Below are 18124 nucleotides of genomic sequence, written 5' to 3'. Positions count from 1 at the left end.
CTGCTTTATTCAGTCTACTGATGTAAATGTTACACTCATCTAAAAACCATCACAGAAACCCCTAGAATAATATTTGCCCAAATATCTTGACAAACTGTAACCAAGTCACATTGACACACAAAAATTAACCATCACAAACACCAAAGCCAATGCTCTTAACTGTATAATGTCCTGCAGTAATCTTTAACAGAATCAGCAGAACCATAGCTCACACATTCTACAGCTCCCTCAAAGTCTTTGGTAGTACTCCAGGACCCTAGATTTGGCAGAATACAGTACCTCTATAAAGCTCTACTTTGATAAATAGCTTTTATGAAGGCAACACTTATCTTTCCATACCTGGGGCTTTCTCTGAGAGAAAGGAGTATCTACCCATTGCCAGAAAGAAGTGTTATAAAGAATACTTTGATCTCTTTCTTCACCCCTGCTCCCCCCACTTATACCTGCCTACGTAGATTGATCAAGCTATCAGCAGGCATGTCAAGGGCAAGGGGAATCCACTCTGTGCATCTTGACCTCTCAGAATTCCTTGTGCCCAGTGTGGTCGGGGAGGAGAGGGCCTGAGCTACTTCGCTCAAAACCCACTTGTGACAGCCCTCTGCTCTGTCATCTCCTGCTTCTTGACCTAGGAGTAGTCAGTGACTCAAGGTCTAGAGGCCAAAGTCTAGGCTTGAGGAGGGAGACAGGTGGCAACATGTTCCCTTGTCCACTTTCATAGTAATAAAGCTGATACTGTATTTTGACCTTCATGTGGTTCCTTCAGAGAGCCTTCACTTGTGTAAAAATCTGGAGGGATCCCTTGGGTAAATTCCTAGCAGTGCTATTGCTGGGTCATAAGGGAGTTCTACTGTTAGTTTCCTGAGGAACCTCCACACTGTTTTCCAGAGGGGCTGTACCAGTTTACATTGCCACCAACAGTGTAGGAGGGTGCCCGTTTCTCCACATCCTCGCCAGCATCTAGAGTTCTCTGATTTGCTCATTTTAGCCACTCTGACTGGCGTGAGGTGGTATCTCAGTGTGGTTTTGATTTGTATTTCCCTGATGAGGAGGGATGCTGAGCATCGTTTCATGTGTCTGTTGGCCATCTGGATGTCCTCTTTGGAGAAGTGTCTGTTCATGTCTTCTGCCCATTTCTTCACTGGGTTGTTTGTTTTTCGGGCGTGTAGTTTGGTGAGTTCCTTATAGATTCTGGATATTAACCCTTTATCTGATATGTCATTTGCAACTATCTTTTCCCATTCCGTTGGTTGCCTATTAATTTTCTGGGTTGTTTCCATGAGAGACTCTTGAATGCTGACAAAAACTGAGGACTGATGGATGTGGGGGGGAGGGGGAGATGGGCATGGAGGAGGGCACTTTGGGGATGAGCACTGAGTGTTATGTAGAAACTAATTTGACAATAAACTATTTGTAAAAAAAAATAATAATAAATAAATAAATAAATAAATAAATAAAAGGTGTGAAGTGAAAAAAAAAAAAAATCTGGAGGGATCAAGGTTAAATGCTCTCCAACACATTAACATGGATCAAAGCTCCACGATCCCAAAGGTCATTCAGAGGTCATCTGCGTCCCTGCCTCCCGGCACTACCAAACAAATCACTGGTTAGAGTCTTCATAAAATACCTACAAAGGAAGAGGCAATACAATCCTTTCCAGAGCATTGCTGGTGCTTTATAAGTCCTTTTCACCTTCTCTCTTCTTTTTGGAAAACAAATATATTTTTAGTAGGGACCAGCCCCTTATATGTTTCAGGCCCATGGCTCTGTCAGCTGGTATGGTCAATTGAGATTATACTGGTAGCCTCCAATAAACCATTCATGCCCTTGTTTAGTTCTCTCCCCTTAAATCTGGGTGGGCCTGTGATTTGCTTTGACCAACAGACTGCGGTAGAATGGATGCTATGCCAATCCCAGGCCTAAGCATTTAAGGTCCAGAAGCATCTGCTATCTGCACTCTTGGGAGCCCTGAGCTGCCAGGTGAGCCCTGAGATATGCAACTGGAGACACCCTATGGAGAATCCACAAGTCCAGGATACCAAGCAAGGCAGAGGCCATGAGATGAAACAGGGAAGCACCAAAGAACCTCGTCAACAATGAAAGCTAATGGGAGAAATGGGGGGGAGGGAGTAAAGGGCACCTTATTAATCCACCCTTCCCCAGCAATCCCTAGGGTCCCGTCTTTAAGAACCATCTGAAAGAACAACCACAAGGTGGGTCCTAGTGGCAGCACTGTCCCCAGTGAGCTGTGTGAGGCTGTCACTTCAGCTCTAGGGGTCTCAGTGGAGGCAAAATAGAGATTTTCTGTTTCTAGAAGCAATAAAATCTGATTCTCTAAGTAACTAGATTCATCACAAAGAATAAATCAGATGAGGCCTCTGCAACCGGCAATCACCCACCCGTGTCAAGTAATCAACCAGCCATTACCTTGAAATACTACTTCTCTAAATGCTGGACTCTGTAGGGTCTAGGCCACTTTAAAAGTAACAGAAACAGACGATGTGGTGCATATTAATATACAATGGAATACTACTCGGCGATGCAAAAGAATGAAATCTTACCATCTGCAACAATGTGGATGAAGTAAAGTGTATTATGCTAAGGGAAATAAGTCAGGCAGAGAGAGATATCATATGATTTCACTCATATGTGGAATTTGAAAAATACAATAGACGAACATAGGGGAAAAGAATCAAAAATAAGATAAAAACAGAGAGGGGGTCAAACCATAAGAGACTCTTAAATACAGAGAATTAACTAAGGATTGCTGGAGGGAGGTAGACGGGGGTGGGATAAATGGGTGATGGGCATTAAGAAGGGCACTTGTTGGGATGAGCACTAGGTGTCATATGTAAGAGATGAATCGTTAGGCTCTACTCCTGAAGCCAAGACAACACTGTATGTTAACTAACTTGAATTTAAATTTAAAAAATAATAACAGAAATATCTTCTAAACTTAACTAAGCGGGAAGTAATACATTGCAGGTGAACCATGTTGTACCAGGCTTTTGGTCAGTGAATCACCTGGATTTGGAGACACACGATATATGTACCAAATTAATTTAAAAGTATACCACATTGTCAAGAGAGTCTACAGCAGAAATATGTCACATGTTGGGTCAGTTTATATATACAGAAAATGCCTAAATGTGTCTTTGGCATCTGTAGAATCAAGGTAAGACATATGCTCTTGACTATACATAACCGCTTCTGCAGGTAGAATGTGACTTCCAGCCAGCCAGTGGCTCATTCTGAAACACACAGCCTGCCTCCAAATTCATATTCTCTGAACTGATCAAGTCCCTCCTACACTGTTCAGCAAAATGTGTAGGTTCAACTCAGCTGCCCTTGCCATGATTTATTCATTGGCTCTCATCTAAAGTCTCCTGCGTCTCCTGGTCTTTGATGCAAATTAGCCAGATCCTACTGCCTCCTTCTGATGCCTTTTTACCCCCAAAAGTCTTTAGCTGCAAGAGTGCATGCAATGAAATGTAAGGTTTCCCAAATTCAAACTTCCTCAGCCCACACAGTTTCCTCCAATTTGTAGAATAAAACAAATACTCTTAAAATTTGAAAGACACCCCTCCCACCTAATGTAAAGTCTCTTCAGTTGATGGGGCCATGTGCCAAACCACACTGCAGTAAGCGAGATGGGTCAAAATCATTCCAAACCTACCATTTGCCCACAAAGCATAACACAGAAGTATTCTAAAGAGAAATTATTAGAAAATTGCTTTTCATCATAATTACCACAAATAACAAAAGAGAGACTAACTAAAGCAATGGCTTAGAAAGGTGACTCAGTCTAGGAAATCACAGATAAAAGCTACATTCAGTAAGCAGTTCATACAAATGTATTATTCCCTGTGAACCCTGCTTATTTAGAGGCCTGCGGTCTATATTTGACAATATGTTTCTAATAACTAGAGATCTTTTTCTTAGAAGGGAACATATCTTCATGATACCTTCACTGCTACAAGATTACTAAGAGTATCACTGCTCTTATAAAACGCAAGTTTGACTAAAATTATTTTATATTTCTTTTAAATCAATAGAAAAATGATTGAGGTAAATGAGAACAAGATGTATGTAAGTACTAGACAAAGATGAGAAAATAATAATTTGATCTGCCTGAATCTAAATAAAATCCAGAATTTTTTTTAAAAAAGCAAAAAAAATAAAACACCCAGATCAAGATTTGGTAATATTTAGGAGGATGGAGAGGAGGAGATGAGAAACAAGGAGCTAGGTCAGGATGATACACCTAAATAAAACATCTAAAATCTTAATCATGCTTTGGCTTTATTGTGTTTTTCAACAATAAAATTCCATGAAAAGGACTCTCCTAAATTGTCAAGGGCCCAATGCTGGCACAATACAAACTGAACTCCCAAGAGATTCAATGGTTACTTGCTTTGCCTCTAATTTTAATATACTACATACATACATTTTGATTAAGTCAGTAAGTTACAATGGAAAGAGATTTCCATTTCAAGAGCAAACTCAAACTCTGTTTTTAACTGGATAGTTGCCCCTAAGTACGTGGTTTCAGAAGCATGACTTCCACCTTCACTCAGCATCATATTAAAGGATTTTAAAGCAATAAAAACAGATGAATCAGTTTTACAAGCAGTTTGGAAGGGAATGAAACTGTGTGAGAAATGTGAATCTTTTTATGATTCAATGCTGGTTTACTTAATAAATAAGAAGTCAGTAGTATGTTGAATTGCTGTGAAGAAATATTTGTTGGTGTCATCAGTTGCTAAGAAGTGAAACAATAATCCAGTAGGTGTTTTATTCTCATTTTCATAGTCATAATAATTTCTTAATGCACATCTCTACCTATTACAGTCATTTTGAACAAAACTCTTTGGCCATCACTAAATAACACACAATAAAAATCCATTCCCAGAACTTAAAAACAAAACAAAAAATGGTGACTCAAAGTAAGCAGTATAGAATATTAAAGAGCACTAGAAAAATATTTTTAATTAGTTTTACATTCACCTCCTGTGTTATTTATTTTTTTGGGTTTTTTAAATAGTTTATTGTCAAGTTAGTTTCCATATAACACCCAGTGCTCATCCCCACAAGTGCCCTCCTCCATGCCCATCACCCCCCTTCCCCTCTCCCCCACTCCCATCAGTCCTCCATTTGTTCTCAGCATTCAAGAATCTCTCACGGTTTGCCTCTCTCCCTCTCCCTTTCTATTTCCCTCCTCCTTCTCCCCCAGGGTCCTCTGTTAAGTTCTTCCTAATCCTCCTATACGTGCAAACATATGGTAGTTGACCTTCTCTGCCTGACTTATTTTGCTCCTGTGTTATTTTAAAACTTTCTTGGTAAATGGCTCAGTGAGACTAAAGTATAGCACCATGGTAGATGGAAGGAATCACAGAGCAGCCCAGTTTAACATGACAAATATTTGAGTATCTACTGTGTCCCAGGCATAGCAGGAGTTCAGGGGACACATCTATCCATTTGAAAGCTCTACCCACCTTTCTGGTCTAGCTGTATCTGCAACAGTACACATATCATAGAACTCCACACCCTCCCCACCACACACAAGGCCCCAGTCACAGCAGACTAGACCGGGAGTAGACAACTGGCTACACAGCCCAGAGGCAGCACTGGGCCAATAAGATTCTCAGAACAAAACCCAAGGCACTAAGGCCAAGAGGTCTATAGGGTTGATCCCATGCAGCTGGTGAGTAAATGGAGAAAGGAAGTCTTGAGAGAGAAACAAGGCACTCAGATCACTCAGATACACAGAAGAGCATCTACTGAGGCATGTGAGGGGAGAACTGGAAAGAGAGACAGACAGACAGACAAAGGCAGAAATGGATAGTTGGAAGCAGAGACTACAAAGAGAAACAACAAACAGATGGAAAGAGATGACAGACAGGTAGGGAAGAGGACAGATGGCAGAGAGCAACACAGACAGACAGGGATATAGACAAAAGGCAGAGAGCAACAGAGACAGAAAACAGACACAACCCATGGCAGGCAACAGTAGGCAGAGATGGGTGAAGATACATGGAGAGAAGAGAGTCAGAAGGAATGGAAGCAGAGGGAGCGGGGAGAGGGGGAAGGATGGCCAACACAGAATACAAGAGCATGAGCCAGAGCTGAGAATGGGCACCCAAGAGCACGAGACCTGTAGCAACTGGGGTGCCTGGGTGGCTCAGCTGGTTAACTGTCTGACTCTTGACTTTGGCTCAGGTCGTGATCTCACAGTTTGTGAGTCTGAGCCCCGCATCAGGCTCCATGCTGCCAGCGTGGAACCTGCTCATGATTCTCTCTCTCTACCTCTTTTTCATCCTCTCCCTCTCTTAAAATAAACTTAAAAAAAAGAAAGAGACCTGTAGCAATACCTAAAGAGTGAGTGAGAAAAGAATGTAAGGCTGTTGAAAGAGCATACAGGAAAGACTGAGGAGAGAGACTGTGACCAACCAAGAGCCACAGGAAGATAAAGAGAAGAAAACCAGAAAGTTCAAAGCGAAGGCATAACTAGAGACAATTAGAAGGTAGGAATTGGAAGTTGGGGAAGAGAATGATAGTTAATTTGTAAACTAGGATTCACAAAATGGTGGCCTGGCTCACGTCACAAATCTAAACCTAAGGCAGCCCACACTTGTGGGAACTGCCTATCAAAGACACCTAATACACATCAATTCCAGTCCTCCAACTCAGCTTTAGCTAGCCCACCTTACCCAGAAAACACGGCCTGCTAGCCTCGTAAGGAAATCCCCTGACCACCTAACCAATGGTGATGCCATTTTTCCACGTTGTCTCTTCTAACACTGTATAAAACCCGCTCTTGCCCCAAATCCCTCTGGAAAAGCTTCCACTCCCTATGAGGCACTCACTCCCCCAATCCATGGATTGTTTTCCCTTGAATAAAGGACATCAAACTCATTACTAAATTGTTTGGATTTTGTCATTGTCAATAACAGCAGAGAAAAGTAGGCACACTCCATGAAGTCAGCCCAGAGTACAATCCCTGGACATGCTTGCCAGGTGGGAAAAGTATAAAGTATAATTTTACCTGACAGAAGGAGAATGCCTAGAATTAAGGGCCTCCTCTGTCTTCAGAAAGTATCTGTTAGCACTTCAGAATGGCAGATTGATCCCACACACATATTTCCTTATTCTGGGATGATGGCTTAACAATTAAAAGGAATGTAATGACGACGAAGAGAAGGAAGTTAACAGCAGGCATGAGCTCCATTTCTGAAGATGAAAAGTAGATGGAGGGTTACTGTGCAGAAGAGGAAAACAGAGCTTCAAAACTCCACAGGGATCTGGCCAAGGAGGGGGTTACTAGGGCCCAGCTGATCCCTGGAGAGAATCAAGACACTGAAACACTAGCTACTACCTAAGGCAGGAGTGGCATGTGAGAAAAACCGGAAAACTAATTAAAAGACTCTAGGGGCGCCTGGGTGGTTCAGTCGGTTGAGCGTCCGACTTCGGCTCAGGTCATGATATCATGGTTTGTGGGTTCGAGCCCCATGTCGGGCTCTGTGCTGACAGCTAGCTCAGAGCCTGGAGCCTGTTTCAGTCTGACTCCCTCTCTCTCTGACCCTCCTCTGCTCACTCTGTCTCTCTCTCTCAGAAGTAAATAAAACATTAAAAAAAAAAATTTAAAGACTCTAGAGAAAAAGTTCACTTACTCAGTGAACCCTCCTCCATCCACACACCCTAGCACCCAACCATTTACTTCTCAAGTAAAAAAAAAAAAAATGCATGAGGCCATCTCAAAGTCACTGGTCCTCCAACTGCCACATGCATCAGAACCGCCTGGAGGGCTCAGTAAAACACAGTCACTAGGCCCGTTCCCCAGAGTTTCTGATGCACCAGGTATGAGGTAGGGCCTGAGAATCTGCATCCTTAACAAATTCCCAGAGATTCCACTATCAGAAACTAACTGAAGGCAATTTACTTAGTCTCTTTAAACCTCAATGTCTGCACCTGTAGAATGGGAATAACTGAAGTACTCACGGAACAAGAGTTATAGGGAGCATTAGAGGAGTCAATGCACGTAAAACCACATGCTGCCAGACACACACGTGAGAAAGGCAATTTGTCCAAGGTCATGATTATAACCAGTAATTATAATGGGTGTTTATAACTAGTAGTACTGGCTTCTGATGTCTCTGATAAACTCCCCATTTACTTATGGTCTTTCCTGACTTCTGAGCTTATGAAAGTGAGAAAAGATAAAAGAAGGAATATGAAAGTAGATCTTCAGCCCATAGGTGACCAATTTGCTGAGTTGAAAAACAAGGCTACACTGCCTTCAGCAGGCAGAACAAAGGTGGGGTTTTTTTGTTAAGTTAAAAGATATACCCAAATGCACACCCCCTCTCCAAGTTCACCCCAGTGATTAAAACTGGTCTGGACAAAAAAGTTAAGAAAATACTTGAACCAGAGAACAAGTAACTGGTTCTATCAGTCAGTCATGGCAGGGAAATAATGGCACACTCAAATAGTTAGTTAGAGGAGTGTTTTCATAACAAAGCTATTTACAAAGGCATATGGGTAAGGTATGGGCAGTAGCGTGCTGGTAAACCATGGCAAATGATTTATACCATTTGCCAATTTCTGAGGTGCAACTGCTCCTAGCATGGTATATTTAAAGCTACCAACATGAAGTCCCAGAACCTAGAATAGATGCCCATAATCAGATCTTAAGAGCTAGTACCAGCCAGCTGCAGCCTGCCCCCAGAACACCACTGAGGAACACTTCAGGGACAGCACAGTAACCCCCAGGGTCAGTGCCACTTGGAAACTGTATGACCTTCAGCCCTACCCAGACCCTGAGAGAGCGAGCTGGATATGTAACCTTTAATCAAGGGAAAACAGCTAGGTTACGATGTAGGGAGGATACTGCAGAGAGGAAATTGGGAGAACAAACACCACAGAATAAATAAATTCTCCCTCCCATCTCATGGCCGTAAGCCCCACCAGCTGAAGCCAGCTAGGAGCCAGAAAGCACAGGGCCTATTGACAGAATCCATACAGGTCTGCCTCGCAGACACCGAGCAGGTTGGAGAAGAAAAGAGAATGGCCCTAGGGAGGGGAACAGAAGATAGGCAGTACACTGACTCACAAAGAAGCTCAAAACACAACCTTCATGACAACAGTGTAGAACTCTAATCAATTCCATACCAATAACGCTGAGAAGACACAAAAGAAAATTAAAACTTAAAAATCTATTGACATAAAATAAATACGATCTTATCACTCAAATTAACTCCATTTTCTTTGCCACGGTTGTGAAGTCCTAGTATAAAATAGAAACCAAACTTAAGCAGGCACTAAACATCAGTAAAATTTGCCAGGATAGTACCATCTTTGAGATGCTGACCCCAGCACTCGAATGCCAGGCAGGATGCCTATGCTGTCGCTTTCAAAGAAGGAAGGAAGGAAAGAGAGGCCATTCTTCTTCACAGAAGCACCTGATGTCATGACAGGACCTTTAAATTTTTTGTAATGTTTATTTGTTTTTGAGAGAGAGAGGGAGAGGGAGCACAAGCAGGGGAGGTGCAGAGAGAGCAGGAAATAGAATCTGAAGCAGGCTCCAGGCTCTGAGCTTTCAGCACAGAGCCCGATGTGGGGCTCGAACTCACAAACTTGAGCCACCTAGGAGCCCCCATCACAGGACCTTTAAAAGATATGAGAAATGATGGTTTGGGAGCATTCTTAGTTAATAATTACATTAATGATTATAGAATTGATTCAGTTAATTTCAGAACATCAGTTTTATGCAACATAGGACTAATCAGAAGGTTGTCATTTTAATTATGCAAAATGAACAATCTTAGGATGAATAAGCAAACAATTACTGGTATAACTCTCTAATACGCAGTCGGAAGAATTTTTGGTAGTTTGTCATTAACAGCAGTGTGTAGCTGTTAGAGCAGAAACCCTGAGAACCAAGGAGATGAAGTTGGTCAGGCCACAGTGTGTTCAGCAAGACTGCATGTGCATGGACAACAACCAGAGCATCAAACAAATTCCAGCATACAAGACGTGCTGTGTGAAAATTAATAAAGGGAAATCCTACTAAAATGGAATGGAGAGGCCAGAAAGGGGAGCTCCCATGCCGTACCACTCAACGCCAAGAACTGTCCATTATAGACCCCCAAAGAAGAATCCTCAAAAGGAAAGAATCATCAGCTATAGGCCTCAACAGGAAAAGATGTACACTGCATCTCCGAGAAGAATCGACCACCTCAGCAACTCACCCAATGAGAAACCATCCTCATCCTGAATTCCTGCTTTTCTCCAATGGATGTTTGTTCACAACAACCTCTGCCAACTTCTTCCTTCTTCTCCATAAAATAACGTTCCTCTCCTTTGTTGGACTAGCCTATGGTTTCTGCCACAGCCTGCTTATCCCAAATCATTCCCTGTGATTCCTGAATAAAACTAATTTGCTGATAAAATAACTTTTATTTTGAAAGTCAACAGCTGAAAACTCACAATGAGTGAACAACCCAAGACAGCATGCCAAAGAAGTCAGAGATGAGATATTCTAAGAAATGAGATTTTCTTTTTTTTTTTTTAAGGAAAACTTCCACCCACCAAAACGAAGCTTCACACATTCTGCAATCTTTTCTAAATTGACTTAAGGCATCTGGTCATCCCACATTCAATCTCACACACACAAAAGAAATGGCTATAAAAGTCTAAGAATAATTTTGGGGTAAGGCATTTATAAAGGAAAAATGCATAGCGTGTGTTCAGCCAACATAACATCTCTTAAATCTTTCGAGGTTCACAGTGCATATTGGTCTTTATCACAAATTTTCAATGAGACCCAATATCACAAAAGTCTCACTCATTTTGGTATCCTCAGGCTTCAGCACAGTACTGGGCACAAGGAAGGTCCACCATGTTTGTGAGGCTGAGCCCATAAGCTAAGCTTTGCTTTTCTTTATCTTTGATTTTTCATTCCTTCTTCATCTATGCTCTTCCATCATTTTCCATCTTCTATTAAAATAAACATAAATCATTCACTTCCTATTTCTCTCTCACTTTCAGCTCTACTTCTTACACAACCTTTGTCCCCAGGGTTTAGTGCTTCTCTATTCAAGAAAATGAGCCTGCTAAACACACACATCCACACGCATGTGTGCACCTGTGCACCCTTGCGTGTACCCTTTGCACACAATTCTAACTGTGCCCATCTGTCATGTCATTTATCATTGTGTGTGAGGGAGTTCATACTGTGAGAACATTTCAACACACAGTAGATACTGATGGCTCCCAAAGGACAAGAGCAAGTTCTGTTTTCATTTCAAATTTGTTCATGTGCTCGGTATTAACGTAACTCTAAATGACCCTGCTTTGCCACTTACTAGGTTGTTTGGGCAAGGTCAGTATTAAAGAGAAAAAGGAGAAAATACCAAATTTTGGCAGGAATGAGGAGTGACAAGAATTCTCTACTGCTGGTGGGACTGTACATTAATACAAACCTTTCGGGAAATTGCACGACAGCATCTACCACAGTACCATACACACCTCATGTGCACGCATGAGAACTACCTGCTCGCATGTCCAAAAAAGACGTGTGAGAATGCCTGCAGGAGCACCAAGAGCAAAAACCTGGAAACAACTCACTTGTTGCTGGAGGAGGCCATTGAGACGACATGACCACTGGGCTGACCTGCAAACTGGACCCAGGGGACTGGAGACCCCACACCCTCTCCCCTGCCCTTGGGGTGTGCATTCTGCTCACTGCTTCCACCGTGGGAGCCACTCTAAGCATGTAGCCTTGAGAGACTAAGAGGTTGATACTATGTGGACTGAATATATGACTGACCCCAGTTAAGACCTCTATATAAACTTTAAGATTCTGGTAGTGAGTATGGAGATCTAGTGGTCTTTCAGCTGCCCAAGACAAGCTTCCTAAGTAAGTTCCCTTGTTTACTAAACCTGCCACCTACTCATCTGGAGTGATCTGCCCCTTTCTTTGGCATCTCTTCGCCTTTCAGTGTGTGAACCAACACATGTCCATCAACAACAGAGTGGATACATAAAACGTGTAGTAGGTCACACCGTAAAGTATTATGCCTCCGTGAAAATGAACCAATGGTACATGTAACAAGGGTGAATCCCTAACTGACAAAAGAATACATGTGGTAGGGCCCCAGGCATATGGAACTCAAAAATAGACAAAAATCAATTGCAGTGTTCAGAAATATAAAACAAGGCGGTCAAATTAAGAGGAAAAGCAAGAAAGTGATCATCATAAAGTCAAGAGATGGCTCCCTTTGGATAATAAGGGAGTTGGGATCAGGAAGGGTCCCAGGGGCCCCCAGAGGGCTTCTGGAAAGCCTGCAAGATTCTATTTCTTGACGTAGTTGGGGACAGCACAGTATTCACTTTATACAAATGTGTTGAGCTGCACAAAATTATTTTATGTGTCTTCCTACTGTGGTATTATACGATAAAAAAGGTCTTTAAAAAAAGGGAGAAGAATCAAGACAGGACAACTGTTATCAAATTACCACAAAAAAATTTTTTTGTTGTTGTTTTCTAGTGGAAAAAGGAGCCAACTGGGTCAGTTTTGTTCCATGGGGCAGACCTCAAATGAGTGGTGGTTGTAAGAGGAAAGATTTGGGTGAGACCAAAGAATAACAAGAAAAGAAAGAAGATGGGGGAGGAAAGAGCAAGGAAAGGAAGGGGAAGAGAGGGGAGGGCAGGGAAAGGAAGAGAAAGGAAGAGAAGGCAAGATAAGAGAAACTAGTTCTCAATTACAGTTGCTTATAAACAGAACATTCCTGACAAAAAAGTTGAGTGTCCCATCACTGAAGCTATTCAAGGATGGGCTGGATGACAATAGAGAGGGATGTTCTGGAGTTGATTCAAACCCTGGAAAAAAACAGTAAAGAATGTCCCTTCAGAAACTAAGCTGTGATTCTATTCCTTTCTCACCAGGTACAGGTGTGGCCACTTAAGGACACAAAAACCAGAGTCCAAATGCCCTAAATGTATAAAACAGACACTGACTTTACAAAAGGGATTCCTTTGGATAAAGAATTAAAATGTCTTTTAAATGTTTGCTTAGAAGCCATTAACAAGCAAAAATAAAGGGGAGGCAAAGATTTGAGGAACTTCAAGGCAATGCGGGAGAAACCATTGCCAAATGAAGCCTGACCACAAACGCATCTAGTCTTTTACGAAAGATTATTAAAATAGACGGACTTCATAGAAACTGTGGGGTTTGGACGCTTTATTGCCTTCTGTTAAATCAGAAGCCTTCTCCCTGTCTCTGAGCTAGTATCAGTCACGAGGTTTAACTTTTTGACGCTTTCCGAGCAAGACAGCTGAGCCTTGGCTGAAGGTTATCTTAGAGCACAGTACAAGAAGAAACAATTAGGCTGGTAATAATCCAGATTACCATCCATTCCCCCTTTCAAAGCAACAATGGATTTTAACGAGTTTTCTGTTTTATAAATATTACCGTGGCTCAACACATCTATGAGGAGACACAACACTACCCGCAGCTTTCATCCTGTTTGTGTACTAATTATATCAACAACCTGAACCAACTTAACACGATACAAAAACACAGCTGACTTAGCAATCTGTAAATTATACATGTACATAAATCTGTACCAAAATGTGCTGCGTTTCACTCCTGCTAATGTGCATGGATTCTAACTGGCACCTACAATTGTTTGATATAGGTTTCCAGAACACTAAAACATATGTTCTGCCTAGAACGCGACCATTTAGGGTAATATTTTTGTAGTTTCCTGGCACAAAGGTCTGCCAGCCTTCCTAAGACAGATCTCCTATTTGCTTCAACAAGCATTCTGACAGTAGTGCCTACAGTTTTAAGCAACCATCAGAAAATATTCTGGCACAACACTTTCCAATCGTGCATATAAAGAAAATCAGGCTGGTTTTGCCTATGTGGTAACAAAATCAATAGAAGGATTTGAAATGATCATCAACATGACCACAAGCAAAACTGAGGAAGAATTGAATATTCCTGCTAACTACTTGCACCTACCCCCCCAAAAAAACATAATTTTCAAATCTCTCCTTCAAATGGAATTTGGAAAGTATCAGAAAGTTGAACTAGATCTGAGTCCCATCAAGAGCAGTAAACACCTTAAAAATGGTTTTGTGGTTTGTTTGTTTGTTTTTTAACACAACATCAGGCCTAAGTAAGAGCTGCAGCCAGAAAACATTGGTCAAGATGCTTAGACCAAGATTCACTAGAATGTAGCTTCCTAAGGGTAAGGAGGGTTTTGTGTTTCCCCCTTATCCCCAGTGTTCAACAACTGTGCTCAATAAACCCTTTTTGAATGAGCACATCTGTCACAGCTGCTGACTAGTCCCTGACTTGCCTCTGCCTTTTCTTTTTTTTTTAATTTTTTTAATGTTTTATTTATTTCTGAGAGAGAGAGAGAGAGAGCGCCAGCATGAGCAGGGAAGGGTCAGAGAGAGAGAGGGAGACACAGAATCTGAAGCAGGCTCCAAGCTCTGAGCTGGCTGTCAGCACAGAGCCCGATGCGGGGCTCGAACCCATGAACTGTGAGATCGTGACCTGAGCCGAAGTCGGATGCTTAACCGACTGAGCCATCCAGGTCCCCCGCCTCTGCCTTTTCTAACTCTGCCTTTTACTAACTGTAAGTCAATTACTTAACCAAACAATTCTCAGCTCTTAACACTCTAAAATGGAGGCACTATACCTCCCCCACTGGCATATGAGGATCTAAGATGATATTTTCTGAGAAGTTATTCAACACTTTATAATGGCAGCAGGTGCATGAATAAGTGCCTGTTACCCTGCCTGTGACTTTAGCTAAACCACTGGCAAAGGTGAAAATACTATCCTTCTTTAAAACAGAATTAGATTCTCCTTTGCCTGGTTATTCTGTTGGGATGTGGCAGTGTGGCTGTTAGCCAAAGTGGATATTGTCCGTGGTGTTATAACATTTTATTTAATCTCCACTGGGAAATTAAGCTTCTCTAGAGAACATAATGGTAATACAAGGAAGGTCGTTGCATGGTGTCCCATAAGAAGCATGACACGGGGATCAAAGGGACTTTGGGTCTCATCAGCTGTGCCCTTAAATATTTGAGGAGATGTGCTTGCTTCCATGTCTTCATCTATACAAAGATGGGGAAGGAGAGGCAGAGGACAGAACATCTAATCCTACAGGTTATCATATTCCAGATACTAGATATTCAAATGCCCGAGACAAAGCCAGTTCCATTATCCATAAGCATATAATGAGAGTAGGTTATTTTTTAAGGATAACAATAGTTCCATAGGCGAAGTCATATGGCTGTGAAACAATGATGCCACAGGAAGGATGAATGATACCCTCCAAAGACCTCCTGCATCTGGGACTGTGTACCTGCCCCTTTGAATAAGTCTCTTAATATTCCTAGGACTCTGTTTTGCAATCTGTAAAGGAGGAAGAGTAATACTGCATAGGACTACTGGGAGAAAATGTTTAATAAATACGGTCCAAAAAGTATTTCTATTTAAAGGTAAAATGCTATTTAAATACTGTAATGTCCAAAAAAAAATGGCTGGTGGATTTTAGGAAGAGACGATCAATATTTTTAAATAGACTTTTTCCATCACGGTAAAATAAAATAATGCATGTAGATATTGTGATATTTCTAAAAGTCCACGTTTTTTTCTATTTGTGTTTAGGAAATGTGATGAAAGGGATCACTAAAGGCTTAAATCTCACATTTCAAGACCAGAATATTTTCTTCTGAAATCATAGAGAATTGTAAGAGGTCACCTAACTCTCCTAAGGTGTTTTGTCTGTGTGGTTGATGTTGGTTGGTGGGTGGGTGGGTTAACTGAAGTCAAACTGTTGGGATCAGTACTGAAATTAAAATGCCAATGCTAAAAATATTCCCAGCTACTTATTCTATTGACATTCTACACATGCTTCAAGAGGAGAAGTGGCTCTAAGTAAATGAACTAAACTAGGGTATTCTGCCTTCTTAGTTCCAAGATTCAGTGTGTGTGTGTGTGTGTGTGTGTGTGTGTGTGCAGTATTAGTTCCACAATTCTTAAGGTCCTCCTACAAGCCCAAGGAACCTTATGACTGTTACATGTAAGATTCTGTTACCTCCCTCTTCACTCAAAAACATAACATGGTACACATAAGACACAACGTTTCCCCTAACTTAAAGGACACTGCATCTTCACCCAAAACAATGGAATTGTCACTATTTATGAAAAGGCTGGTGTCACTGGTGACGGGATCCCCAAACCTGCAAGACTATCTCCATGCCCCCTCACAGGTCAAAAACCACAGCAATCACAGCAAATTAACTCTTAAAGAGTGCTTTTAGTTTGTTTGTTCTCAGCATTCAAGGGGGGGGTGGGGAGGGGATGGGCATGGAGGAGGGCACTGGCTGGGATGAGCACTGGGTGTTATATGTAAACTAACTTGACAATAAACTATTTAAGGAAAACAAAACCAAAAAAAAGAGTGCTTTTATTTAGAAACCTATCCACACCTCCAGTTTTTTTAATGACAGAAGAGTTCATTATGGCTATTCATGTAATAATCAAGTTCCTCTTGAAGTTCCAGGTAATAGCTGAGACCTTGTTCTAAAAGCCACCTTAGTTAGTTTTAGTGAGGAAGACCTTGAAGGGAAAGGTGACTAACTACAGACTCTTCAATACCCTTATTCTTAAGAGGCACACAATAAATGATCACTTTTAAATTTTTAAATAATACGCAGTATGCTATCTTAGTTGGTAAGTTTCCCATTGTAAGCTAAACTTAAATCACTTTTTAATTAAAGAGTATTTCTTTGGAGCATAAGTCACCTTTCATGTTCTTCTGAACCCCTACCTAAATCCAAATAGAAGCCCATGATTTTAACACAAGCTCCTCCCTTAAGGCTCTGAAACGGTCATATTTCCACATTTTTAAAACCTATTTCCTAAGTTAGCTCTTCATGTCTGTCATCTGTCTCTGAAAGGAAAGAAGTCCCGGAGCCTGTAAAGAGCATCTCCAGACTCGGCCCCTTCCGTTTCACCCCTTTAATGAACTGGTGCGCACCGCACCTTCCAGATGCCGAGCTATCTGCTCTGCAAATGCTTTAGCCAGGATGCTTTGCTGTGGGTCCTAAAGGAGACATCTGAAATGTGTCCCTTTCCATCCCTGCTCCTAGGACTCTCGCCGTCCAGCGCTTCATGCCACTGTCCACCTTAATGCCAGAGAGAGACAGAGAGCGAGCGAGCGAGCAGCGGGGAGCAATGGTTTACTGGATAGATTTACAAGCTTGGCGCATTTGGGAATTTATAGGTGAGCAAGCTTTGTAGGCATAAAACGCTGCTGGGGTGTGGAAGAGAGGAACTATGACAGGTTTGTCCCTGTGACCGCTTGGACAGCTCTGCACCCATGCGCTCCACTTCCCATCTAAGTCCAGGAAACTGCCCCTCGTGAGCCTTAACTTAACCTGGAAGAGGGTGGGTGGGTGAAGAGGTGGAACTGGGCGGCCTGTGGCACGTCCCTAAGTCCCCGTGTCCCTATACCTCGGACTTTTCAGCTACCCGATGCAAGGTGGGGGCAGCCGCCGACCCCCCCCCATCCCTCGGAGGCCGGGACCCGAGTGGCCTTCTCTACTGCTGGCTTTTCCCGGGGGGAGGAGGCGCCTCGGGTGCAGCCTGAGGCGCTTCACGGAGGGGGTGGGCAGTACCCACGGGGAACGCGCTGCCGCTCCCGCCGCGTCCGGCTTCCCATCACTTTTCCCAGTACTTTGCCCACCAGCTGTCGCGCTCTCTGGAGAGGAGACAGAGAAGGCGCGAGAAAGGCCCCAAAGGCGTCCCCAACAGAGCTCTCCTCTTGGGATGGGGGCCCACAGCCTTCGCCCCACGCTGCCCACCTAGCCCAGCCTCCGGGAGGCAACCCCGGGCGCCCGCGCCGCGGCTCCCAGCAGCGCTCCGGGTTCTGCTGCATCTGCTGGCGCCGAGCGGCTGGAGGCGTCGGCAATCGAGGCACGGATAAAAAGCCTGGGTAACCGAAATTCGAATGCACCTCTTACCACTGGACCGCCGGACAATATTCTCCAGAAACGTGTTCTGCGGGGCCACCAGTCCTCTCCTGCCCCCGGCCATGGTCAT

At 42.7% G+C, this 18124-nt stretch overlaps 1 protein-coding gene across 2 annotated transcripts in view; it reads right to left on the bottom strand.

Moving 5' to 3' along the window:
- KCNH1 (potassium voltage-gated channel subfamily H member 1) overlaps positions 1-18124 on the bottom strand; it is a 393338-nt gene extending 375214 nt beyond the window's left edge. For both annotated transcript variants that reach the window (XM_039230120.1, XM_039230121.1), the window contains exon 1: positions 18046-18124. In XM_039230120.1, the coding sequence (XP_039086051.1) occupies positions 18046-18124 (79 nt within the window). The remainder of the gene's footprint in view (positions 1-18045) is intronic.

The sequence above is a fragment of the Hyaena hyaena genome, unplaced genomic scaffold (genome assembly GCF_003009895.1).
Source record: "Hyaena hyaena isolate Hyena2069 unplaced genomic scaffold, ASM300989v1 scaffold_43, whole genome shotgun sequence".
Classification (NCBI taxonomy): domain Eukaryota; kingdom Metazoa; phylum Chordata; class Mammalia; order Carnivora; family Hyaenidae; genus Hyaena; species Hyaena hyaena.
The sequence above is the reverse complement of the archived record's forward strand: the minus strand, read 5'-3'. Positions and strand labels throughout refer to the sequence as shown.